The sequence below is a fragment of the Oncorhynchus tshawytscha genome, linkage group LG20 (genome assembly GCF_018296145.1).
Source record: "Oncorhynchus tshawytscha isolate Ot180627B linkage group LG20, Otsh_v2.0, whole genome shotgun sequence".
In the NCBI taxonomy this organism is placed as follows: domain Eukaryota; kingdom Metazoa; phylum Chordata; class Actinopteri; order Salmoniformes; family Salmonidae; genus Oncorhynchus; species Oncorhynchus tshawytscha.
This window is the reverse complement of record NC_056448.1, coordinates 17,182,257-17,208,523: the sequence shown is the minus strand read 5'-3', so window position 1 is coordinate 17,208,523 and position 26,267 is coordinate 17,182,257. Positions and strand designations below refer to the sequence as shown.

General features: G+C 45.9%; 2 protein-coding genes across 6 annotated transcripts in view; one reads left to right on the top strand and one right to left on the bottom strand.

Moving 5' to 3' along the window:
* LOC112219368 (guanine nucleotide exchange factor VAV2) overlaps window positions 1-26,267 on the top strand; it is a 1,336,992-nt gene that overhangs the window by 406,509 nt on the left and 904,216 nt on the right. The gene's annotated exons all lie outside the window — the stretch shown is intronic.
* Window positions 69-23,534, bottom strand: LOC112225799 (microtubule-associated serine/threonine-protein kinase 1-like). Its single transcript, XM_024389898.2, has 25 exons — window positions 23,506-23,534; window positions 17,497-17,594; window positions 17,301-17,376; window positions 16,706-16,778; window positions 14,413-14,649; window positions 13,847-14,056; window positions 13,155-13,256; window positions 11,263-11,395; window positions 11,066-11,133; window positions 10,574-10,650; window positions 10,176-10,384; window positions 9,913-10,051; window positions 9,655-9,787; window positions 8,870-9,035; window positions 8,655-8,756; window positions 8,310-8,432; window positions 7,668-7,777; window positions 7,229-7,389; window positions 6,786-7,057; window positions 6,457-6,687; window positions 6,015-6,244; window positions 5,706-5,828; window positions 4,087-4,223; window positions 3,753-3,940; window positions 69-3,640 (listed from the first exon to the last, which is right to left on the bottom strand). The coding sequence occupies exons 1-25, from the start codon at window positions 23,532-23,534 to the stop codon at window positions 1,968-1,970; spliced, it is 5,100 nt and encodes a 1,699-aa protein (XP_024245666.2). The 3' UTR covers window positions 69-1,967.

Here is a 26,267-nt window from a genome sequence, read left to right as displayed (position 1 = left end):
TTTAGAAGTTGTCTGTCAAAGTTATGTCTCACAACAAGAAGACAAACAGGCACATGGTAATTTAAGGATTATCTTTAATGATTTTATTACTCTATAGGCTTTTTTTGCATTGGTTTCATAACAGTGCCAAGAGAATAAAATGACATGGACAACAATGAACTGAGAGAAGTGTCATAAAAAAGTCACAAATAACTCACAAATAAGTCAACATGGACCGAGGCCATGGTGTATTGCAACTCTCTTATGGAATGACAGAAGTATAATTGCACAAAATATGACAACCACACAGATTTGGTAAATTCTCTCATTTTGTAGACTTACAATTTAGAGATATAAATAACAATTCAAAGAACAATGCACAAGTAAACCGTTTGAGAGCAATTGACAAATAATCAAATACAATAAATAAAGTGTAATAAATAGATAAATAAATACATTTGACACAAAATAAAGTGCAATTTCCACGCACACCCCCACATACACAAACACAAGCTTTTAACTAGCATTCATCTAAATATGAGCTGTTTGTCGTCTCCTAGGAGCTCTGTATCTGTATCATACATCTATCTCTCTTTATCGGTCATAATACACAAAAAAAAATCTAATTGTATTCAGACAAACAAACAAGTTTCTAGTAGCTATATGAATGGAACAGTGGTTACAATAGAAAATCATGAAGATATGAGGGTAATATCTCGGATCAAATCTAATCTTGTGTCATTCAATTCTGAACTGATGATCTGTAAATTACATTTTTACCTCAAATACTATGTTCAGGACAGTCGTGTGATGGCCACAAGATGGCAGTCTGATACAGGTATGGGCATGAACATATTAAGTTACGTCCCTGATGAAGGTGCTGCCTAGGTCTACGGTGGGCTGTCAGATCTCACTAGGAATTCTACATAGAACTTGCATATCATTACTCATCACTGTAAACAACATATCCCTCAAATAAACTGGCACATTTATTCACACATTACATTATACAATGCTAATTTTACATACATTGAAAAGGGAGAGTTCTAGCCTACGTTGCCAGAGTACGAGTAAGTCTCAAACAAGACTCCCATTCTATAGTATCAATTTTATCACCTGACCACACTTAATTCACACGCAGAGACATATGGGTTCCTCTTCTTTAGTTCAATTCATTATATCTGCTTGCTTGGCTTATTGCAAACCTTTACCTCCCTAACATTCATGGGTACATTGTAGGGGACACACAGGAAAATACTTAAAAAGCCCATTGCATAGTGTCCCTGTGCAAGTTCAGATAGTCCACCTAAATCCAACCAGGACTCAGCCCTTAAAACACTCAAACCAATTAATTCAGCTCTCCTTTACACAATACAATTCCAAGTTCCACATTTAGCAAGCAGGTCATCTCCTTTGTCCAGTTAGAAACAGATCTCAATGTGTTACACCAATGCATGTTACACCAATGCAACAATTCTTCTCTCAATCTATTTTCCAGGTACTGTGTGAGAAAAAGAACAAGGTGCTATCTTTAGGTATTTTAACTGAGTGAAAAGATGGCACCGGAGTTGACGGACATGGGTAATGTTCTTCGTGGTGATAGACTGTGACAGAAGCCTGCCTATAGACATGCTGTTTACATTGGGAACATGTGGGGGCTGTTGACATGATGTTCACAGTGTTCACTACCATCAGGTCTGTTAGATTTTTTTTCCTCATCTCTTTAAATATTCTCTTTCATCTCTCATGTACAATTTGGAACATGCAAGAAGACACGCTTTTACTATATACATTACACATACAGTACATACACACACACATTTGAGAACAGCATTAAAGCACATTCCTCAACATATTCTTGTTTTATCTACAGGTCTGTATTTTCTAGCTATTTGGTGTGTTTCTGTAGGTGCCTGATATGGTGGCATGATATTCTGGTCCAAAAAGGCATTTTCCGGGAGATCACAGGTTTGTCCCTCACTTGCAGATCAGGAGTGGTGCTTACCTGAATTCCTCGTGTTTGCCTTTTCAGGCTGAGCTGAGCCGGTAGGACTTGGAGATGTCCCCTGAGCGCCCCGTCGACTACCTCCAGACGGAGCCTCAGACTTTCCCGCTGAACTTCCCCGTTTCTCCTCACCGCCCTTGGGCCCTTCCTGGGATCCCATCTTCATAGGCCCCAGCACATTTTTGGCCACACTGGTCAGCTGAGTCACAAAGCTTGGCTTGTCACCAGGGGAGACGGGGCGTGACTTGCTGGAGCAGGGGGAGGCAGCGGTGGAGGAGGGGGACATAGGGTTCTCCTCCACCACCTCCAGGTGACTCCTCTCCTCCTTGGCCCCTCGGTAGCTGCTCAACGGGACAGAAACCTTGTCTGCTCTGGATTTTGTTGAAGCAGGAACTGGGCCTATGGTAAGAGGGGATGGGGCCGGGGTCGGGGCTGGTGCTTGGGTTGGGACTGAAGGAGCAGGTCCTTTAACCTTGGTCTCAGTGGCTTTGTCAATGCCACCCATCCCTCCTTTCAAAGTGCTCTCTCCCATCTGTGTGTCTTTACTTGCCTTGGCCAACTCTGTAGCTCCCGCCCTCTGTGTGGTGACTTTGTCTGGACCCCCACTTCCTTTCTCCTCACTCTTCTCCTGGCTTCTGCTTGCTGGGGTGGTGTCTGTCTGGACAACCTGGTGCTTACGCTCCTGAGAGAGCGGACTCTGGGATGTAGCCTGGACTGGGGCCCTGTAAGTGGGATTAGGGCCACCACTGGCTGTCTCAGAGCTTGGAGCACTAGAGCTTAGAGGTTTGTCTGCTGGGCTGGACTTGGCCCCTGGAGTGGAGGGGGTTAAGGCTGGGCTAGGCTGGGCCTCACCTGGTACTGGTGAAGCTTTTCTCTTCAGAGCCTCACAAGGAGTTAATGTCTTAGCTGTCTCACTAGTGCTGGTCTTGGGCTCTACTTTAACAGGTGTGCTGTCAGTGTGTGGGTCAGATGCTGTAGTCTGGGCAGCTCTCTCCCTCCCTGTCAGCAGTGTGTCCCGGCTCAGAGGCGACTCCTGTCTCCCCAGCCTCCTCGCAGGCTTCAGGCACCCTGTCTCTCCAACAGTGGGGGGAGAAGGGGAGGAGGAAGATGAGGGAGAGGGGGGAACGGGCCCGTTCTCTCCCTCCATCTCCAGCAGACTCTGCAGGCTGTGCTCGCAGTGGAAAGACTCCCTTCTGTAGTCCCCATGTGACACCTCCAGGCTGTGCTTACGCATTGACACCCCTCCTGCAAGGGGTGAGGAAGCTGAAGACGAAGATGAAAAGGAGGGTAGGAGGGTTGCACCCAGTTTCTCTGACGACTGAACCCGCTGTAGCAAAGGTGAGCGGGGGGGCTCTGCGCTTTTGGGCCTGGGACGGGCCACAGGGGGAGAGGAGTGGAGCTTTGCTGGGAAGGCCTGAGTGGTGTTGGAGCTACCCACTGTGTGGCCAGACAGGGGTGGGGGAGAGGAGGTGGTGGGGGAGGGTGTGTGGGCCAGGGGGGACAGAGGGATGTTGCCAGCTGACTTGCAGCGGGCTGAGCGGTACTGGCGGTGCAGTTTGGGGGAGAGGCCGTGCAGGGAGCTGGGTCTCATATGCTGGGAGGCAGCCGGAGAGTTAGGGGTGCTGGAGACTGGAGAACTGCTCTGAGAAGTGTTGCCTGAGGAGTGAAGAGGAGACATATAGCAATCATTCAAACTATTATTTTGTTATGTGAGGGTGCAGATGCTAAGAGGAGTGCTGTACAGTAATGTATTGCCCTTCATACTGACCCAGGTAGGTGGAGTCGGGGGTGGAGCGGTAGCTCTGTGTGGGGGAGCGGGCAGAGAGGTTGTGGGTGGGGGAGCCTGGTAGGCTGTCCCCTGATGACAGAGAGCGGTTCAGAGAGGACAGGCTGCGGCTGGTGTGGAGCAGGTTCGACTGCTTAGTGATCTTCCTGAACAACGAGCTGCGCTTCTTACTGCGAGTGAGAAGTGAAAAGAGAGAGGTGGGAGGATGAGAGGAGAGAGAGAGAGTTAGAAAAACAGAGTCAATGACATTGATTTTCTAGAGCGTTCATCTGAAATCATAGTGTAGCATCTGCTGTGCAGAGAAACCCACTTGTACCTTTCTTGTCCCTCCTTAGCCCCTGTCTTCTTGTTGCGCCGTGCCATCTTGGACTTGTAGCTGGACTTGCGGGCAGGACCAATCTTGATGGAGGTGTTTTCAAAGGGAGTGGTGGTCACCATCACATTGTTTCCACTCTGGAGAAACAACGGAAACAAAAAACGTACAGTATACACTGCTTGGACAATTATTAGGCAAATTGTATTCCTCAGGATTCATTTTGTTGTTGAACAAACACAATGCTCTCAGTCAATCCAAAATGTTATTGAATCTCAAACCTGAATATTTAACAAAGGAATACTGAGTTTTGTCTTTCTCATGGGAATATATGTGTGCACAATTATTAGGCAACTACATTACAAAAATAATTTCTCCCAACTCACTTTTTATTCTCAATTTGTAGAGTAAGTGTAACAAATAAGTAACACAAAATGACAATTAAATAACATTTTTGGCCTTTAAAAAATATTCAGTGACCAATACAGCCACCCTTCTTTTCAATAACTCCCTTGAGCCTTCCACCCATGGAGTCTGTCAGTTTCTTGATCTGTTCTCGATCAACTTTCCCTGAAGCAGCAACCGCAGCCTCCCAAATGCTGTTCAAAGAGGTGTATTGTCTTCCCTCACTGTAAATCTCACATTTGGGAAGGACCCACAAGTTCTCAATAGGATTTAAGTCAGGTGAGGAAGGGGGCAAGGTCACTATTTGTTCATCGTTGAGGCCCTTGCTGGCTAGCCAAGCAGTGGAGTACTTGGATGCATGTGATGGAGCATTGTCCTGCATAAAGATCCTGGCCTTATTGAATGCTGAGGACGTCTTCCTGTACCACTGCTTGAAGAAAGTATCTTCCAATTTCAGTCCATCTTCAACCCGAAAAGGTCCAACTACCTCATCCTTAATGATAGCAGCCTATACCAGTACCCCTCCTTCACCTTGCCTGACTCGAAGTGGTGCCCTGTGTCCATTATTGATCCAACCACGGGCCCATCCATCTGGACCATCAAGAGTCACTCTCATTTCATCTGTCCATAAAACCTTAGAAAAATCTGTCTTCAGGTGTTTCTTTGCCCAATCTTGACGCTTCAACTGTTGAATCTTATTCAGTGGTGGTCGTGTTTCAGCCTTCTTGACCTTGGCCATGTCTCTGAGCAATTGACACCTTGTACTTCTGAACACTCCAGGTAGGTTGCAGTTCTGGATTATGGTGGCACTGGAGGATAATGGGTTCTTGGTAGCTTGATATTTAATTATTCTCCAGTCTTTTGCAGTTAATTTGCACCTTTTCTTCTCCATGTGTTTTATGCGCCCCAGTTGACTGTTCGCAACAAAACGTTTGATTGTCCGGTGAAGCTGCCTGGTAATTATGCACACCTTGACATAAGGTGTTATTCACTTTCACCACACCCTCCTTCATTACACAAATACATATAACCTGAAAATGGTTCAATCCAATAAGTATTCAAGTTTATATGGTTTGGAGTTGGAAAATGTGCATAGAAATAATGATAAGATCAGAATACTCACTTGCCTAATAATTGTGCACACAGTGTATGATAGGCTTCACCTGTATTCTATGCTGTAGAAAAAAACACCTGTTGTTTCTTTCCTTTCCTCTCACCTTCAGAATGAGCTCCACCACCTCAGTGTGCACCAGCCCGTGGACAGACTCCCCGTTCACATGAGCGATGAGGTCACCAGCGCAGAGTCCCGCCTCCTGGGCAGGGCCTCCGTCCTCCACATGCTGTGATTGAAGCAGATCAACATCAATCAAACAAGTCATCATGCTATTGGACAAGTCTGTTTTTCCACTACAAATTGTAGCGATGCTTTGTTATGATACAGAACTTCTCAAAAGAGTGATGTCTACTTAACACTACTTTGTCCATGGAAACAAATACAGAACATATCATCTCTATCGCCGTCTCACCCAGACCACGTGGTGTACGCTATAGACATCACTGTCTCCCATGTAGACTCGAATGGCTCGGAGGGTGAAACCGTACTTCTTCCCAGAGCGGTGGATGGTGATGGGAGAACGCAGCACGTTGACCGTGGGCGAGTAGTCTCGGCTGGGGGAGGAGTCACGAGACGACAGGTCGGAGGAGATGGATCGAGGAGACATGGGGCTGGCCAGGGGGGACGTACCATGCTGCTCCACTGAGGAGGGGGGGAGGGAATCACAGGAATAAAGTGTGAGAAAAACCATCTGAATAAGTCAATTGAAGGTCAAAGCAATTGATAGTTTTTAAGAAATGTACAATTTTCCATAACAAGCTCAAGTTAACCGTTTTAACTGTTTAACATGAATATTGTCATTAGCAACAGACAGCCCCGTTCTTCTCACACTCCCTTGCCTTCCAGCTCCTCACCTGCAGGTATGATGACAGACAGGGCTGTGGTGGAGGCAGACTTGATGACCTTGGTCACGGGTCGCGAGTTGCGCTTCTCTCCCTCAGCTGAGAGCTGGCTGTGGCGGGCCCTCCTCAGGACCAGCTCGTTGGTGGCCCGTGACCCCTGGGGCTCTGTTGCCCCAGCAGTCACAGTACTGTTGGGGCTGGGGATGACTCCCATTGGTACATCAGCTGGCCTCAGCAGCTTGTCTGGAGCAGAGCAGAAAGATGGAGGAATAATATCATGTAGGTATCAAAGTGTATGTCAAGCCAGGATTCATCCATTATCTAATGCCAAATGCCCTCACCTCCAGCAGTCAACCCATTGCCCTCCCTTTCCTTCCTAAAATCCCCCTGGCTGGATGTGGTGCCCACGGATGTGGTGCCCATGGCCCCCTCCAGAGAGGTGCCCCTGGCCTTGACTGGGAGCTGCCTGGTGGGCACTGGCAGCTCAGGATCGGCCTCTAGTGGAGAGGCGAAGCGGTGAGTGTCCATGAGGGCAGAAAAGCGTCGCCGGGCCCCAGATGGAGGACTGGAGTCACTCTCAGTGAAGGATGACTCTGAGCATGACAGTCGCTTCCTACACACAACAACACAGCACAGAATAGATTTATTGTATTTATGAAAACAAACAATGAGTAATGATAATGAGAGCCTTGTTAATGAGGACCAACAATGTCACATTTCCAACTTGTTATGCAAGGTAAGAGGGTACTAGTACTAGTCAGAGTACAGTAGTGGTCATACTCACATCTCAGGTGATCCTGTCCTCCAGCTCTTGTCTCTCAAGGTCAGGCTGCCCAGGCTCTCTCTCTTGGCCGCCCGGTCCTCCCTGGGGCCCTTGTGCTCCCGCCGGGTCACCGTCGGGGGCTTGTGCTCCAGCTGGGACAGGTGCTCCATGCTGCTGTACACCTGTAGTTCCCAACAGAGAGAGGACCAATAAGCTTTCAGAACCCACAGAGGGAAAAATTACACATTTCCCATGATTCTTTCTTTTACAATAGGTTCAGGGGCACAATTAGCTTTCACAGATTAGTCAAGAAGGGGAGATCTGAGCAGAAAGAGACATAGGCCTGAGGCATGTATGAGGCTGAAATGTGTAGTGTGGGCCGGCTATTAAAATGGACAGGTCGGCTATTTGAGACTTGTGTTTAACTGAAGTTTAAAGATGAGTAAGTGTAGAGTTTGACCTTGCTGAAGCGAGGGGAGCAGGACGAGAAACGACGGATCTCGACAGGTTCATCATCATTGGTGTCGTCCTCATCATAAGAGTGGACGTGGTGGTAGCGGTCTGAGCGGGCTGGGGACGGAAGAGGACATGACACACACACACACACGCACGCACATACAGACACACAGACAAATAGCATTGGCAAGTTCTTCAAAGCTCCAAACACAGCTAGTTCATATCTCTATCCCATATGCCAGTGGTATTCAAAGTTGGGGTTGCGACCAAACTGCAGTTATTTTTTTAGGAACAGAGTAAAGATTATTGTATAGGACAATATGCAAACCTTTTTGAGAAATACAATTTTATTAAGTAAATGTATTTATTGGTTTCTTTGATAAGAGATTAAAATGTTATTGAAGGTTATTTGTTGATGTAAAAATCAACATTTTTGTCAATAGATTAGGGGTGGGGTGGGCTTGGGTAACGAGAAATTGTTGCAAAAAAATGGGTTCCCCAGAAATTCTGGAGAAGAGAACGGGGTCCCCGTTGAAAAAGTTTGAATACCACTTCCTTATGGTGATTCTATACATTAAGAATGCAACGAGTCAGCACAGTTCTCCTCCATGTGACCAGGGGGCAGTGCAGTTAGAGAGAGACTCACTGTCGAAGTAGCTGGTGTCTTCCTCTGACTCTAGGTGGGGGATGAACTCAGCCTTCTGTCTCAGCAGACTGTTCCAGTCCAGTTCAGTGAAGAACGAGTGCTGCTTCACCTCAAATGCACCGCCTGGGGCAGCGAAAGAGAAAGAGAGAGAGAGAGAGAGAATGAATGAAAGGGAGAGTGAGAATGAAAGGGCAAGCGAGAGAGGGGGAGAGAGAGGGAGAGAGAGATAAGATGTGTGTTGTTGAGTGAATCTATATTTTCACAATGAATAGGCAGTTTAGTCAATTTCTGCTACAGCACACGTCTGATGTTAAGCATTTTGTCAACATGCACGTGTATGCTGACCTGTGCCCAGTCGGACCAGTGGGTTGGTCTGAAGCAGAGTAGAGATCAGATGCTGGGCATCGGCAGGAAGAGCGTCCTCATCTTCTGGCCACACTATGTCGTCTACAAGAGACAGACAGAGATAAGTTGCATTGGACAATGTAGATGTGAGAAAGATGGCTTCAAAATGGCTGTAAGATGCTGCTCAATGAACCCACTAACCCCGGACCTCTCACCTGTGATGACCTGTCCAAAGAGCTCCTCAGGCGTGGCTCCAAAGAACGGCACACAACCCACCAGGAACTCATAGAGGATGATGCCCATAGCCCACCAGTCTACTGGCTTCCCATAGCCCTGTCTCAGGATCACCTCCGGGGCGATGTACTCTGGCGTGCCACACACCTGATGGAGGACAGAACCACAGCGCTCCAATGAGAGGTTCTATAGTCATATCTATGGATAAAACCCTACTGGTGAGATGCTAAGGCCAGTCTCTCTCAAAACGTGAGTGAGAGACATGTGTGGCCAATGCACGTGTTTTCCAAGCTGATGGGATCAATGCAAGAATGCCAGGATGAAACATGAAAGCTTTGGACGTTGTGTTTTCATGTGCAGATGGGTATTCATCAAATGCTAACAGATCTGTGGCTGTGAGAAAGCCGAGCCAATAAATAATTGGGGATTTAATTAAAGCAGCACCATTCAAAGGGTGGGAAAAACAAAACATCTGAAAAGACAGTTGATTATAATAGCTGAGGCATATTTGGTTATCATTTTGTTTGATGTCGATCATTTCATTTCTTCACACTTTGACAACTATATGCACACATTTATAAACTCAGCATTTATTTATTACATTTGTCTAGAAATAAAGACATAAAAAATGTATTAGGTATAGTTTTTGGTCTGAGTGGTTATGGAAAATGTAGAAATCTAAATATATTACTGCAAATTCATTTTGAACGCCTGCCAAGGTTGTGTATACTGTGGTGGGTTTCTCTGCTCTATATACAATGCACACCTGTTTGTCCAGGAACTCTCTGGTGTCCTTCTCAATGTGTCCCTCGTACAGGTTAGTGGTGAGGCTCATCAGACCCATCTTAGACAGGCCGAAGTCAGTCAGCTTGATGTGCCCCATGGAAGTGATCAGAAGACTGGGGACAGACAGGTCAAAGGTTACCTGAAACACTCTTCGTGTTTGTAATATAATTGAACTTTGAGTTCACTCCAATGAGTCCCATATGATAATTGTTCAATGCCAACCCAAGTGAGGTCTTACTTGTCTGGTTTGAGGTCGCGGTGCACGATGCCATAGTTGTGGATGTACTCCAGTGCCAGGACGGTCTCGGCAAAGTACATGCGCGTCATCTCCACGGGCAATGCCCCAATGTTTTTCAGCAGGGTGGCACAGTCTCCCCCTGGAAACCGATAACACATGATCAGACTGACTGCTAACATTCCCATCACCAGCAATGTCCTAAATGCTGCTCTTGTGCTAAACAGACAAGAAGTGGTGCCCAGTGTATTATTGTGTTAACTTACCCTCCACATACTCCATGACCATACAGAGGTGCCTGCGGGTCTCAAAGGAGCAGAACATGGAGACCACGAATGGGTTCTCAGCGAAGGTCAGGATGTCTCTCTCTACGAAGGCCTGCTGGATCTGGTTCCTTAGTATCAGGTTCTGCTTGTTGATCTTCTTCATGGCAAAACGCTGACGGGTCTCCAGGTGACGGACCAGGTAAACAGCTCTGGAGACACACACACGCATACACACAGTTAGTAATCTGATTTTTTACACATTTTACTGAGTAAATCCAGTGTTTTCTCCTAAAACCATTTAATGGACATCAACAAGATGGCTCAGAGACATGTACTAATGTAACATTCATATGCGTGAACACACCCACACCAACACCCACACTCACACTCACACTCACCCATAGGCTCCATTGCTGATCAGCTTTATGGTCTGGAAGTCAGCCTCTTCGGGCGTCTTCATAGCTCTCATCTTGCCCTGAGGGAGAGAGCATAACAGCAGGGTAAGATGAGACTGGATCTGGCCAGACCTCCAACACCAGGCCCACAGGAGTGACGTTGTCACTTTTTCCCCCAGTGCTACCCTTGTCTTCCTGACTTCTTGTCCAGTTAGCTGAATTTTGGCACCTGTCCTGATGGTTGAATGAGGGCTGATTGCAGGCCTACAAGGCACTAGAGGATATCCTGCTTTGACTTCAGACTCTAATCAAAGCAAATGGACTCAATTACGTAGAGTATTGTCCACTGTGCCAAGTAATTAGTAGAGGAAGCAGTCATATTCATTAGTCAGCAGGGCCTTGGACTACAGTTTGACTTAACTCAAAGGGACAGAGGGAGAGGGGGGTTGATGGTGGGTGGGCTGGGAAGAGGTGGAGTAGGGACAAGGTTCTCACCTCTGTTGAGTCGTCTGTTTCTGGGGTGAGAGGTCCCTCACTGTCGTAGCTGTCCAGGTTCACCATTTCTGGGGACATACAGAGGGAGTACCTATGAGCTGCCTTTCAGCAATACATAGAGTGAGAGAGCAACGGTAGTCAACACAAGTCAAGGTTTCCTCTTTCTCTCTCTCTCTCGGACTCATTCTCTCGCTCACCTTCTATAGGGTCTCGTGTCAGTCCCAGCTGGCTGATAATGTAGCGAGGGATGTCCGTCTTCATCAGATGTCCCTCCTTGGCGTGGTCCTCTGCTGCCTCCAGCAGGTGGTAGAACTCCTCTGGATTAAACTCCTGAGGGACAGGAACAGGGTGACCACATTCAGTGTGACACAGGTATAACACTGCTTGAATCAAGATATAACTAATTTTATTGCACGCACTACAGACGCTATATCGGTTCGCTAATACAGGACTAGTAAAGGCCTAGTACACTACTTTTATGAAGCCATTTTTTTCAAATAATTATTCTGATTTTTCAAGGGGGCCCTCAGCACCCTCAGCACCCTTACTTCCCGCGTTTATGCATGTACTAAATAAAAAATACAAGTTAAATGGGTTTCCATCACATTTTCAACTCTCCTGAGGATTTTGTCACAATTTCTTTTGTATATAGCGAGTGTGTCCACTCTGGTATTGGCACAGTACTGTATCTGCGCCCTGCGCGCTGTTGGCTAGAGCACAGCCTACATCATGGGTATTACACTCTTAACCTACGAGGTCGGAACCTGCTGGTTTTCTGTTTTACCAGATAATTAATTGCACTCACCTGGTGTCCCAGGTCTAAATCAGTCTCTGATTAGAGGGGAACAATGAAAGAAATGCAGTAGACCTGGCTTCGAGGTCCAGAATTGAGTTGATGAGATTATTGTGGACAAAAGAGCGACATCATTTGTATTCGTCAAACAGCACCCAATCATCGATGATGATGTCACCAGAATAAGACCCTGGATATTTATTGGAAAGGAGCATCAAGCTCACCTTGCACTTTCACCACCCTGTGAAGTTCATCATAAATGATTTAATCTGTAGCCTAATAAACTGTATGTTTCCCTAACGAGTTGTAGTGGGAGGACCATACAACATGCCATTGCAAGACACTAAGTTAACTTCCATTTGATGGGTTGTTATTTCAATATTTGAGCATAAAAGAGTCAGAGTGCAGTATAACTACAGTATGCTGCAAATACTGCGTCCAGTTTCCATCAGGCCTGTCATTACATTTTTTTATCCACCATGTCCTTTACGCACATAAAAAGGTTGGATGGAAGCCAAGTTCATGAGGCCTGCTGGCTGCGGTCACCCAGAGGACAGGACTACTGCTCTGCCAGAGACCCTGAGTCAGTCTGGGCTACACACACAGGCTCAAACTTTAAATGACACAGTCACGGTCTGTGAGACTCAGACAGCACTTCAGGGGGCAGCTGCTATTTGTAATACTGTAGCGAGGCAAATGAAATTTTAATCTAAATGCAAATGGAATGGCTAGCCAGTCAGATTGGGCCTTTTATCAAGGTGCTTAGTTGGAGTTCAGTATTTTTGCCCTAATGTGTAATAAACCCCCTGTTTAAATGTTCATAATGACTGTTTGTGCTCATATTTATTTAAGGAAATGAATTTGTCTTTGGTCCAGGCCAGGGATATGGTCTGTTAAATAATTAGTGGGGCCATGGAACGTGAATATGACTGTGAACACTCTCATGACCATTACCATGACTGTGAACACTCTCATGACCATTACCATGACTGTGAACACTCTCATGACCATTACCATGACTGTGAACACTCTCATGACCATTACCATGACTGTGAACACTCTCATGACCATTACCATGACTGTGAACACTCCCATGACCATTACCATGACTGTGAACACTCCCATGACCATTACCATGACTGTGAACACTCTCATGACCATTACCATGACTGTGAACACTCTCATGACCATTACCATGACTGTGAACACTCCCATGGCCATTACCATGACTGTGAACACTCCCATGACCATTACCATGACTGTGATTGTGTTGAGAGTTCTGTGTTCTGTTCTCACCAAGCACTCCAGCAGCCTTGCTGGGCGAGAGATGATGATGAGGAGTTTCTTCACCAGCTCTGTGACGAAGGCCACCTCTGAGCTCTCTGATCGCTCATACGCCTGAGAGAGAGAAATAGTTGGAGGAAGAGAGAGAGAACCGTTGAGGGAGAGAGAGAAGTAGAGAGAGGGAGAGACAGACAGCAACAGACAGAACAAGACAAAATAAATCAAAGCTTTGCAGCAACGTGGGATGTGAGAACAGTTATATTCCAGGCAAAACTAATCCAATCAAACAGAATACTGGCAACCCAGAATAATCAGACCGATTTAATCAACCCGCCAAACAAAGGGTGCAGATTAAGTTCCGCGATAGCTTCTATCCACTCAGACAAATCACACACACAATTAGCCTTATTGTACTCCTTTACTCGTTCTTATCCTTCTGAAAGGTGTAGTGCTGTCATTTGAAATGAGATGATAGGAACTAACTGTGCCTCTCAGCAGCCTGCAGCTAGGCCACCCAGACCTGAGAAGAGCCTGAAATTGAGACAAGGTGGCTCCCATTCAACAATTCCACTCAGGGCTATGCTGATGTTATACACGGCAACATAAGAGTGGCTTATGGGCAGCTCTATAACCCCAGAACTGACCTGTCCTGGCACCTATATCATGACATCTTAGCCTATAGTTGCAGTGCTTCTGTGACTCACGTCATTGAGCAGCTTCTCCAGGTTCTCCTGCAGCTCAAAGAAGTAGACAGTAGTGATAAGGCCCTTGCGAGCTTTGGACAGGCAGTCCCTGGACAGCTCTGCTATCTGATGGTGGATGAAGCTGATGACCCCGTCGGCCAGCGGCAGCACGCTCTCAGGGTAGAAGGCATTGATGAACTCTGCTAGATGCTCCTCCATCTGAGCCGTGGCCTGGGAGAGGGAGATACAGGAAACAGAGTTAGGAGAGTTTTATCTATTTCATATTTTACATTCAAAGCTGAAATAGTTCCGTTTTGCTCCACTGAGCCGTGGTATTTCCATCATTCTCACTTCCACCTGTTTAAAAGTAGACATAACTCCTGACATACAAATCAGAGAGGAGGCAGCCTCGTTTCCCCTCAACTTGCATAGAAGAGAGTTTCTCTGACATACAGTACCACACTGAGCAAACACCATAACCTGCTTCCTTTTGATACCAGTCTGCTCTAATCAATCCTTACTTGCACTTGAAAGTGTGAGAGAAAATTATGTTTTGTGTGTGTGTGTGTGTGTGTGTCATGTCTTACTTTGGGGAAGCGCTCCTTGTACACATGGTTCATCATGACGATCTCATTGTCATAGCAGGAGGGGGAGCGTCCAGGACTGAGGCTGCGGGAGCGTGGTCGCATTTGTGGTGAGCAGCGGCCCCCATCATCGTCGGTGATGCTCTCCGTGCTGCCAAAGTGCTTGGACAGGAAGTGCAACTCGTCCATGGTGGGCTGGAAGGGCAGCTGGTGCAGCCGCTCCTGAGACGAGCTGGAGGACTGGAGGGAGAGGAAGAGAGAAGGAGGAGAAAGAGAAGGGAGGAAGAGTGGGGGTGTTGGACAGGAGACAAAAGAGGATGAAAATTGATGTTCTCTCATACATGAAATCCAGTTTTTGTATTGGCCAGAACCGTAGCTAATCATGTACTCTGGTGGCTCTGGCTATACTGGGAAGTGGGGACAGTTAACCTCATCCATCTGTCTCACCTCTGAGAGACAGAGAGAGACACTAATGAAGTGAGCACAGCACCAGGGTCTGCTACATTAATCTGTCCCTTTCAGACACAGACTCATTTACCTGCTGAGTCAAAGCAATGGGACTTGACATTCACCACAGGCTCAATCCCAAATCAATCCCAATTGGCATCCCTGCTTAAAACAATCAGGACAAGGTTGGATGGAAGGACGGGAAGATTATCTCTGTCACTGCATTTCATGGTTATAAATGTTCTGTTATTCATCGATGCTGCTTTCTCAATATGTCTGCCAGGGTATTGAAAAAGCACAGTTTTCACTCCCAAATGGATCTGTCTCCACCATAGCCATGATCAGACTCAGTCCAGGTGAGACTGAGTATATAGCCTGGTTATTGTTATTTTATTGTGTTACTTTTTACACTTAGTTTATTTGGTAAATATTTTCTTAACTCTTTCTTAAACTGCACTGTTGGTTAAGGGCTTGTAAGTGAGCATTTCCCAGTAAGGTTGTATTCGGCACATGTGACAAATAAAATTTGATTTGATTAGAAGCCACCCTGCCAGCTCCATACTAAGTTCCATGTCTGGGCTCATTCAGATATATATGTGTTGTTTGTTGATGTATTATTTCCAGTGGGGGTATTTAGCTAAATAGAGCCTGTGGTGAATTGGGCACCGAACAGCGTGTACTATCTATTTTCTCCTCTTTTCTACTCTCCTCTCTCATCCCACCGGTCTGGTTCTTATCTAGCTACCCTCTGTTCCTCCCTCTCTCACTGGCCAGACGAGAGCAGTCCCCAGGCCTCTGATGTTGTGTTACATAAGTGAGAAAAACAGAGAGAGAGAGAGAGAGAGAGAGAGAGAGAGAGAGAGAGAGAATCCTGAGGGAGGAGAATCAAAGACAGAGAAAATGTGGGTCGAGATGATGTGTGTGCCGGTATTTGTGTGTGTCTATGAGTGTGTGAATGAGAGAGAGAAACTGAAGAAGTCCCAGAGGCAATGACAAAGACAGTAAGAGTGTACCATAGTGTTAGAAAGAGAAAGGAGACAGAGACAGTAAGAGTGTACCATAGTGTTAGAAAGAGAAAGGAGTCAGAGACAGTAAGAGTGTACCATGGTGTTAGAAAGAGAAAGGAGACAGAGACAGTAAGAGTGTACCATGGTGTTAGAAAGAGAAAGGAGACAGAGACAGTAAGAGTGTACCATGGTGTTAGAAAGAGAAAGGAGTCAGAGACAGTAAGAGTGTACCATGGTGTTAGAAAGAGAAAGGAGTCCGAGACAGTAAGAGTGTACCATGGTGTTAGAAAGAGAAAGGAGTCAGAGACAGTAAGAGTGTACCATGGTGTTAGAAAGAGAAAGGAGTCAGAGACAGTAAGAGTGTACCATGGTGTTAGAAAGAGAAAGGAGACAAAGACAGTAAGAGTGTACCATAGTGTTAGAAAGAGAAAGGAGACAGAGACAGTAAGAGTGTACCATGGTGTTAGAAAGAGAAAGGAGACAAAGACAGTAAGAGTGTACCATAGTGTTAGAAAGAGAAAGGAGACAAAGACAGTAAGAGTGTACCATAGTGTTAGAAAGAGAAAGGAGACAAAGACAGTAAGAGTGTACCATAGTGTTAGAAAGAGAAAGGAGACAGAGACAGTAAGAGTGTACCATGGTGTTAGAAAGAGAAAGGAGACAAAGACAGTAAGAGTGTACCATAGTGTTAGAAAGAGAAAGAAGACAGAGAAAGTGAAGTAAGTCAGACAAAGGAAAAAGAGAAAGTGGAAGAAAGCGAGTTTTAAAGAAAAGACTAAGAGCTTTTTAGGAAAAGGCCATTGATGCATGAGATGAGACAAAGCAGGGTAAATCTGTGCTACCGTGGAGCTGGGCGTGTTGGTGCCATATCCAGAGGAGGGCAGAGATGCCAGGGACCATCGTCGACCATCCGCCCTTCAGAGGAGAAAAACAATGTACAGTAATACACCTGAGAGCATCAGACTTATGCCCAACATCCTCAATGCATCCACCAATCGAACTAATATGGAAATATGCGAAGGAGGCGACGCCCACATCATGTATAACACAACTGATCCACCGTATTGTGTTAGTCATATGAGCCATCCGAAGGGAGAGGGAATAGAGTGGAGTGGCCTGGCCATTGTGTTTCTATGGGGCTGCAGCATGCTGCAGTGACAGACTGGCAGAAGGATTTGATAAATGAGAGCCGTGAGTACAGGAAGCTATTACTGCTCCTGCCTCTGGTCCTCTAACTCTGACTGACTGACTGACTGGGAAGAGATGGGATGACCTCCTGGCTAGGCTCTTTGGCTTCCTCTCACCACTGATTCTGAGAGGTGTGATCATTCTCACTGGGAGGTGCTAGACCTGCATCTAACAGGTATTCACCTCTCCCTCCCTCTCTCACACACACATACACACGCATGCATACACACAGTGTCAGGGAGCTGTTACCTTCTGGAGGAGGCGAATGAGAAGTGTCCTGGGGTGCTGGAAGAGAAGTTGCGTGGGCTGTCCAGAGGGCTACTTCCTTGAAACATAAAGGAATGGGAATAGAGAAACAGACAGAGCATGAAAGAGGCAGAGAGGTACTGTATAATGACGTGTTTACAGTAGGATGTTTGCAGTCCGAGATGGCTGTAGTACGTACCGAGGTGTCCAGGGAGGGGCAGAGGAGAGTGTGGGCGGTGGGGCAGAGTGGGGGAGGTGGTGGACAGGATCAGACTCTTCCTGTTACTGGTACGACAACTGGAAACACAGAGAAAGAGAAATAGAGGGAGTTTTATGAACAATGATGTATTAGCAGGAGACCTTCTGTGAAGGTTTAGTGTGGTACATAAAAGAGAGAGTGTGTTACTGCAAGTGTGTGTGTGTGTGTGTTTTCAAATGTGTGTGTGTGTGTGTGTTCGTGTGTGTGTGTATGTGTGTGTGTGGACATGTGCGTATGCAGGGCTCACTGCAGGAGGACCAAGGCGATAAAGAAAATTCTATTTGCCATCAATCCCCAGCCGTCGCCTCTCATGCAAGATAAGGGTGAAGAGTAGGAAGGAGGGAGAGATACAGAGATACAGAGAGAGAGAGAGAGGGAGAGAGAGAGAGAGAGAGAGAGAGAGAGAGAGAGAGAGAGAGAGAGAGAGAGAGAGAGAGAGAGAGAGAGAGAGAGAGAGAGAGAGAGAGAGAGAGAGAGAGAGAGAGAAAATGGGAAGACAACAGGATCCTCTCAAATCAATGGGAGAACCTCAATCCTAATTGGAACCTCCACTCCACACACTCTCATCCATGTCGTACTACACATGATAACTCTGAGTCACACACAGGCGTTCTCAGTAATGGCACGAGGTCTCTTTAATGACACTAAAAGCCCACAGCTCAGATCCATTTGAAACACACTCAGATAGCTCCATCACCAGCACTATGACATATTGCCCCATCCACTCCTCTTTAATACTGTATGCACTACCAGTCAGTCAGTGTAGCTTGGCTTTACCGTCAAGGAAAGGAGGAGAGATGCTGCGTTCATATGCTGGTCGGAAATAGGAAACTCGAAAATGTCCGACTTGCTGTTTTTCCACATCCTACCTCTGTCACACAGGGGAGAGGTTATACAGACATGCTCGTTGCCATAGCCACAGGAAGTTGGGGTGTTGAGAGTGCTGAAGCACCCCCTAAGAAATCTGAATTTAAAAATATATATAAATAACAATAAAAAAATAGACATTGTTTTTTCTCCACAAAAGTGGCGCACTGGGCCTTTACGCCAGCAAGCAGTCTATAGATGGCAGCATTGCGACACCATGTATAGTGTTGTGAAATGTTAACACCATGTATAGTGTTGTGAAATGTTAACATGAGGAAAGGATGACCGAATAGCAGAGGTGGGACCAAGTCATTGTTTTACAAGTCACAAGTAAGTCTCAAGTCTTAGCACTGAAGTCCCAAGTCAAATCCCAAGTCAAGACAAGCAAGTCCGAGTCAAGTCTCAAGTCAAGACCGACAAGTCTCAAGTCAAGTCTCAAGTCCTAAACTTTGAGATTCGAGTCCTAAACAAGTCATAATGTGCTCTTCATCAAATGTAATACCATTTAATATTTTTAACAAGAGTAATAGTTAGCATATTACATTTACGCAAATCATGAATGCTTTTTAAAATATATATATGTATTACTTTCAAAATAAACGTTATATTTCCATGGAGACTTCCGGCGCCGACAGAGATGGCCGCTTCGCTTCGCGTTCCTAGGAAACTATGCAGTATTTTGTTTTTTTACGTGTTATGTCTTACATTGGTACCCCAGATAATCTTAGGTTTCATTACATACAGTCGGGAGGAACTACTGAATATAAGAGCAATGTCAACTCACCATCATTAAGACCAGGAATACGACTTCCCCCAAGTGGATCCTGTGTTTTGCCCACCACCCAGGACAATGGATCGGATCCCAGCCGGCGAACCTAAACAACGTCGCCGTAAAAGGGGCAAACGAAGTGGTCTTCTGGTCAGGCCCTGGAGACGGGCATATCGCGCACCACTCCCTAGCATACTACTCGCCAATGTCCAGTCTCTTGACAACAAGGTTGATGAAATCCGAGCAAGGGTAGCCTTCCAGAGAGACATCAGAGACTGTAACGTTCCTTGCTTCACGGAAACATGGCTCACATGAGACACGCTATCGGAGTCGATGCAGCCAGCTAGTTTCTTCACGCATCGCGCCGACAGAAACAAACATCTTTCTGGTAAGAAGAGGGGCAGGGGCGTATGCTTCATGATTAACGAGACGTGGTGTGATCATAACAACATACAGGAACTCAAGTCCTTCTGTTCACCTGACTTAGAATTCCTCACAATCAAATGTCGAGCCCATTATCTACCAAGAGAATTCTCTTCGATTATAATCACAGCCGTATATATTCCCCCTCCCCCCAAGCAGACACATCGACGGCCCTGAACAAACTTTATTTAACTCTATGTAAACTGGAAACCACATATCATTCATTGTAGCTGGGGATTTTAACAAGGCTAATCTGAAAACAAGACTCCCTAAATTCTATTAGCATATCGATTGTGCAACCAGGGCTGGTAAAACCCTGGATCATTGTTATTCTAACTTCCACGACGCATATAAGGCCCTCCCCCCTCCCTCCTTTCGGAAAAGCTGACGACGACTCCATTTTGTTGCTTCCAGCCTACAGACAGAAACGAAAACAGGAAGATCCCACGCTCAGGTCTGTTCAACGCTGGTCCAACCAATCTGATTCCACGCTTCAAGGCGGCTTCGATCACGTGGATTGGGATATGTTCCGCATTGCGTCCAACAACAACATTGACGAATACGCTGATTCGTTGAGCGAGTTCATTGGAAAGTGCATCGGCAGCAACTATTACCCACAGCAACTATTAAAACATTCCCAAATCACAAACCGTGGATTGATGGCAGCATTCGCGCGAAACTGAAAGCGCGAACCACTGCTTTTAACCAGGGCAATGTGACCGGAAACATGACCGAATACAAACAGTGTAGCTATTCCCTCTGCAAGGCAATCAAACAAGCTAAGCGTCAGTATAGAGACAAAGTAGAGTCGCAATTCAACGGCTCAGACATAACAGGTATGTGGCAGGGTCTACAGTCAATCACGGATTACAAAAAGAAAACCAGCCCCGTCGCGGACCAGGATGTCTTGCTCCCAGACAGACTAAATAACTTATTTGCTCGCTTTGAGGACAATACAGTGCCACTGACACGGCCCGATACCAAAACCTGCGGACGCTCCTTCACTGCAGCCGACGTAAGTAAAGCATTTAAACGTGTTAACCCTCGTAAGGCTACAGGCCCAGACGGCATCCCCAGCCCCGTCCTCAGAGCATGCGCAGACCAGCTGGCTGGTGTGTTTACGGACATATTCAATCAATCCTTATCCCAGTCTGCTGTCCCCACTCCCAGTCTGCTGTCCCCCGCTTCAAGAGGGCCACTATTGTTCTTGTTCCCAAGAAAGCTAAGGTAACTGAGCTAAACGACTACCTCCCTGTAGCACTCACTTCCGTCATCATGAAGTGCTTTGAGAGACTAATCAAGGACCATATCACCTCCACCCTACCTGACACCCTAGACCCACTCCAATTTGCTTACCGCCCCAATAGGTCCAAAGACGACGCAATCGCAACCACACTGCCCTAACCCATCTGGACAAGAGGAATACCTATGTGAGAATGCTGTTCATCGACTACAGCTCAGCATTTAACACCATAGTACCCTCCAAACTCGTCATCAAGCTCGAGACCCTGGGTCTTGACCCAGCCCTGTGCAACTGGGTACTGGACTTCCTGACGGGCAGCCCCCAGGTGGAGAGGGTAGGTAACAACATCTCCACCCCGCTGATCCACAACACGGGGGCCCCACAAGGGTGCGTTCTGAGCCCTCTCCTGTACTCCCTGTTCGCCAACGACTGCGTGGCCATGCACGCCTCCAACTCAATCATCAAGTTTGCGGAAGACACTACAGTGGTAGGCTTGATTACCAACAACGACGAGACGGCCTACAGGGAGGAGGTGAGGGCCCTCAGAGTGTGGTGTCAGAAAAATAACCTCACACTCAACGTCAACAAAACAAAGGAGATGATTATGGACTTCAGGAAACAGCATAGGGAGCACCCCCCTTTCCACATCGACGGGACAGTAGTGGAGAGGATAGTAAGTTTTAAGTTCCTCGGCGTACACATCACGGACAAACTGAATTGGTCCACCCACACAGACAGCGTTGTGAAGAAGGCGCAGAAACGCCTCTTCAACCTCAGGAGGCTGAAAAAATTTGGCTTGTCACCAAAAGCACTCACAAACTTTTACAGATGCACAGTCGAGAGCATCCTGTCGGGCTGTATGACCGCCTGGTACGGCAACTGCGCCGCCCACACCCGTAAGGCTCTCCAGAGGGTAGTGAGGTCTGCACAACGCATCACCGGGGGCAAACTACCTGCCCTCCAGGACACCTACACCACCCGATGTCACAGGAAGGCCATAAAGATTATCAAGGACAACAATCACCCGAGCCACTGCCTGTTCACTCCGCTATCATCCAGTTCACCCCGCTATCATCCGCTATCATCCAGAAGGCGAGGTCAGTACAGGGACCGAGAGACTGAAAAACAGCTTCTATCTCAAGGCCATCAGACTGTTAAACATCCACCACTAACATTGAGTGGCTGCTGCCAACATACTGACTCAACTCCAGCCACTTCAATAATGGAAATAGATGTAAAAAATATATCACTAGCCACTTTAAACAATGCCACTATATAATGTTCACATACCCTACATTACTCATCTCATATATATATACTGTACTCTATACCATCTACTGCATCTTGCCATCTTTATGTAATACATGTATCACTAGCCACTTTAAACTATGCCACTTTTATGTTTACATACCCTACTCATACCCTACTCATACCCTCTTCTCATATGTATATACTGTACTCGATACCATCTCCTGCATCTTGCCTATGCCGTTCTGTACCATCACTCATTCATATATCTTTATGTACATATTCTTTATCCCTTTACACTTGTGTGTATAAGGTAGTAGTTGTGGAATTGTTAGGTTAGATTACTTGTTGGTTATTACTGCATTGTCAGAACTAGAAGCACAAGCATTTCGCTACACTCGCATTAACATCTGCTAACCATGTGTATGTGACAAATAAAATTTGATTTGATTTGAAATACATGGGTAGCCATGTATTTTTATACTTCTATACTTTCTCCGGGACATTAAATTTGTTCATACCTCAAGTTCTGTGAGGTGGAAGGAATTCCTTTGTTCTCTATGAAAATTTACTCTCTCTATACCGTGTGTCCATGAGGAGATCCTCAGGAATTTACGACGTCTCTCTGGCCACAGCAGCGTAGTTGAAGGAGGAAAGGGGGAGGCAGGGAGAGGGGGATAGGGCTCGCCACACCCAAAGAGGCAACGTCATGACATGTCGGCTATATTAGCCACGACTTACCATTCTTTGTGCATCTTCAAATGTCGAACAAAGTTGGAAGTTGTTGCTCCTCCGTCTGTAATTTCCTTCCAGCATGTTTTGCAAGTTGCAATCCGTTTTTTGTTGATACAGCGTTGTCTTTATATCCGAAAATAATAATTTTGTTTATCATCTTTCCAAGGGCTCCATCTGAATTCACCCGCCGACATTCCTCTGCACTGCCACGAACATTTTTTCTCAGCTGGCACAATTTGATTGGCTGCTCTCCGATTCAAACTGTAATCCGTTAAATGAAGAGTTGATGCGCTGCACACTTTTTTAATAGCATCATTTTTAATATCTGAGCTTGGGGAGGGTATCAAGTAAGGTCGAGTCAAAAGGCTCAAGTCCAAGTTAATAAGTCACAAGTCATTGGTGTTAAAGTCAAAGTCGAGTTGCATGTCATCATATTTGTGACTCAAGTCTGACTCGAGTCCAAGTCATGTGACTCGAGTCCACACCTCTGCCAAATAGGCCTACCAATAAACATTTATCCATTAGCTAAAGCTCTAGGCTACATGCCTTGGCACCACAGAAAGCCTATCATCGAATAGATGTCACAATTTCAGCACCATGGACAGTGATCAGAAGTCTATACTTTGTTAGTGCCTGCCTGGTTAACAGGAGGACAAACTCCTACCTTGTGGGGATCCAGAGAAGCTGCTTCATGCCAATGGCACAGATAGGGGGGTCTACCTATGTCAGAGGACCTTCCCCTTTGCCCTCCCACTCCTCAAGTGCCCTTTTGGGTATTTTTCTGTACACCGTTTTTGTCATTGTTGTTCTGAACCCACTGACCCCAAGTAGTCGTGACGTCACCCACTCCCTACCCCGTCTGTTGGTTTGCACTGTACAGAGCTCACATACTGCCGGTTGTGCCTTTTCCCAATCTGCTCTATATCGAGATTGCGTGCTCATGGTATCCAAACATGCATGGCTTGAAATGCAGTCACCGTTCGAGTGTGTGTAGCAAGCAGGAGAGGCTGGTGAGAGGAGCTATAGGAGGACGGGCTCATTGTAATGGCTGGAATATAATAAATGGAACAGAGTCAAACATGGTTTCCATATGTTTGATACCTTTACATTTATTGCATTCCAATGAGTCTGTCCTCCTATAGCTCATCCCACCAGCCTCCTCTGGTAGCAAGCCACAGCAACATAGCATTTGAGTAACACTTGATAACACTTAATTTAAATAGCCATCCATATTCGGTCTGGTGGTTGACTGTTACCGTGACAATCAAATTACTAACTCAACGACAAGCCGATGTGGATGACCAGTGCAACAGTGGTGCAATTCCATCGAGGTGCAATTCCCACTCTTTCATCCTTCCAACTGGGCAGAAGCAGAGAGGCAGCAATTGGTTCCCATACCTGTGTGAAGCTAGCCACAATAAGGATTAGCCACAATAGTGGAATTTGTGCTTCGCTTAAAAATTAAAGTCCCCAATTAATACTGACCAAAATAGATACAGAGTGGAATAATGCCATATTTGGACTAGATATTAATGCTAAACAAGGTTGGAATGTTGTTATATAACTTAAAAATAAATACAATAATTTATTAATTGGACAATGAACAGTAAAAGAAACCGTTAATTGGTGGTATACATACATGCACATGTACAGCCTATAGAGTGTGTACCCATGAAATGGGGTATCAGACTATTCAGTGACACCTACAGATTACAATTCCAAAGAGTTTACACAAATATTAGAGTCTTAGCTCTTAATGCAGGACTTTGACTGTGTGAAATCACCTCCCCAGTCAACCTACTACTTTTAGTGGACATTCATATTGGACTGTACAGCCTTACCTATAGAGTGTGCACCCATGAAATGGGGTATTAGCCTACTCAGTGACACCCACAGAACACAGCTATGTCTCGGGTCAGATCTTGGGTATTCGGGTTATGAGTGGACCAGAGAAATAATTATAATCCCCACCCAACTATTGCTGAACAACATATGTCATCAATTATTTTAGGGCACCAGGTATATCCATTCAGCCTTTCCCAGCACACAGGCAGATACGCGAGAGGAACTCTCCACACACATACCCCCCCCCTATCACCACACCCCACCACCACACACACAGTTTCTTTGACGTTGTTTCAGAGGAGTGTTTTTCAGTCTGAATAAATGCAGAGTCACTGGGACTAATAGGCTGATTGCTGAGTCATGACGTGAGCTGAATGTAGGATCACCCAGTCGGACAGACACAGAGGCAGCCGCAGAGACAACCTCCTCTATTCCATTGAGAGACAGTGACAGAGTGCTGCTAGCAACCAATCACAGACAGTCTAGTCAGGCTGCAGGTAATGCTAATGATTAGCATGACTCTGCAACAAATCTGTTCAATCAACCAGTGTTTGCTCTATCTGTTTGTTATAGTTGTGAAGATTATACTCCTGTGCTTGTGGTTATTACTGAGAATGTTGATAAAGAGTTGATCACAAAAACAGCTGTTAGCCTAAACCCAAATATCATCAACCACTATCCAGAGTGAGGAGTTCATTCATTTTTGTTTTCATTCCCTATCCTATAAAATATGATCCATCATCAAGCTTATAGTTATGGTCATTTATGGTCTCGACTCTTTAGCCTTTGCTACAGATGGATGCCTCTGTAATCCTAATTTGTGGTCCTCATCCCCAGCACTGGGCCTCTCCAGATTCAGTCCTAATTCAACGTGAGGGAGAGGCTTTAGAGACGTATTAATTAAAGTTTCATTTCACTGCAGATGATGGTGGGTGCAGAAAGCGACGGCGAGCACATTAAACACTGTTTCACTTGGCTTTCATCACGTTCGTGGTTAATTGTTTCTTCAGCGACTGGGGCTATTTAAAGAAGTGCAGGGCGCTCTGAGGCATCAGTGAGAAACCCAGAGTACAAAGAGCCTCACTGGCTGAGATTCTACTTCTGTGGTTCTCAAACTAGCAGGGTAAATGCACTCTCAATGCTGTGGGAAATAAATAGGGCTAAGTGTTCACACAAATATGTACACACGCACACAAAGGCACGCACGCAAACGTACATCCATGCAATTTAAGATGCACTACATGGCCAAAAAGATGTGGACACCCCTTCAAATTAGTAGATTCGACTATTTCAGCCACATCCGTTGCTGACAGGTGAATAAAATCTAGCACACAACCATGCAATCTCCATAGACAAACATTGCCAGTAGAATGGCCCATTCGGAAGAGCTCAGTGACTTTCAATGTGGCACCGTCATAGGATGCCACCTTTCCAACAAGTGGTAGGAAACCACCTACCACCAAGTGAAGTGGTAGGCCATACAAGTGCGCAGAACGGGACCGCCGAGTGCTGAAGAGTGTTGCGCGTAAAAATCATATGTCCAACACTCACTAATGAGTTCCAAACTTCCTCTGGAAACAA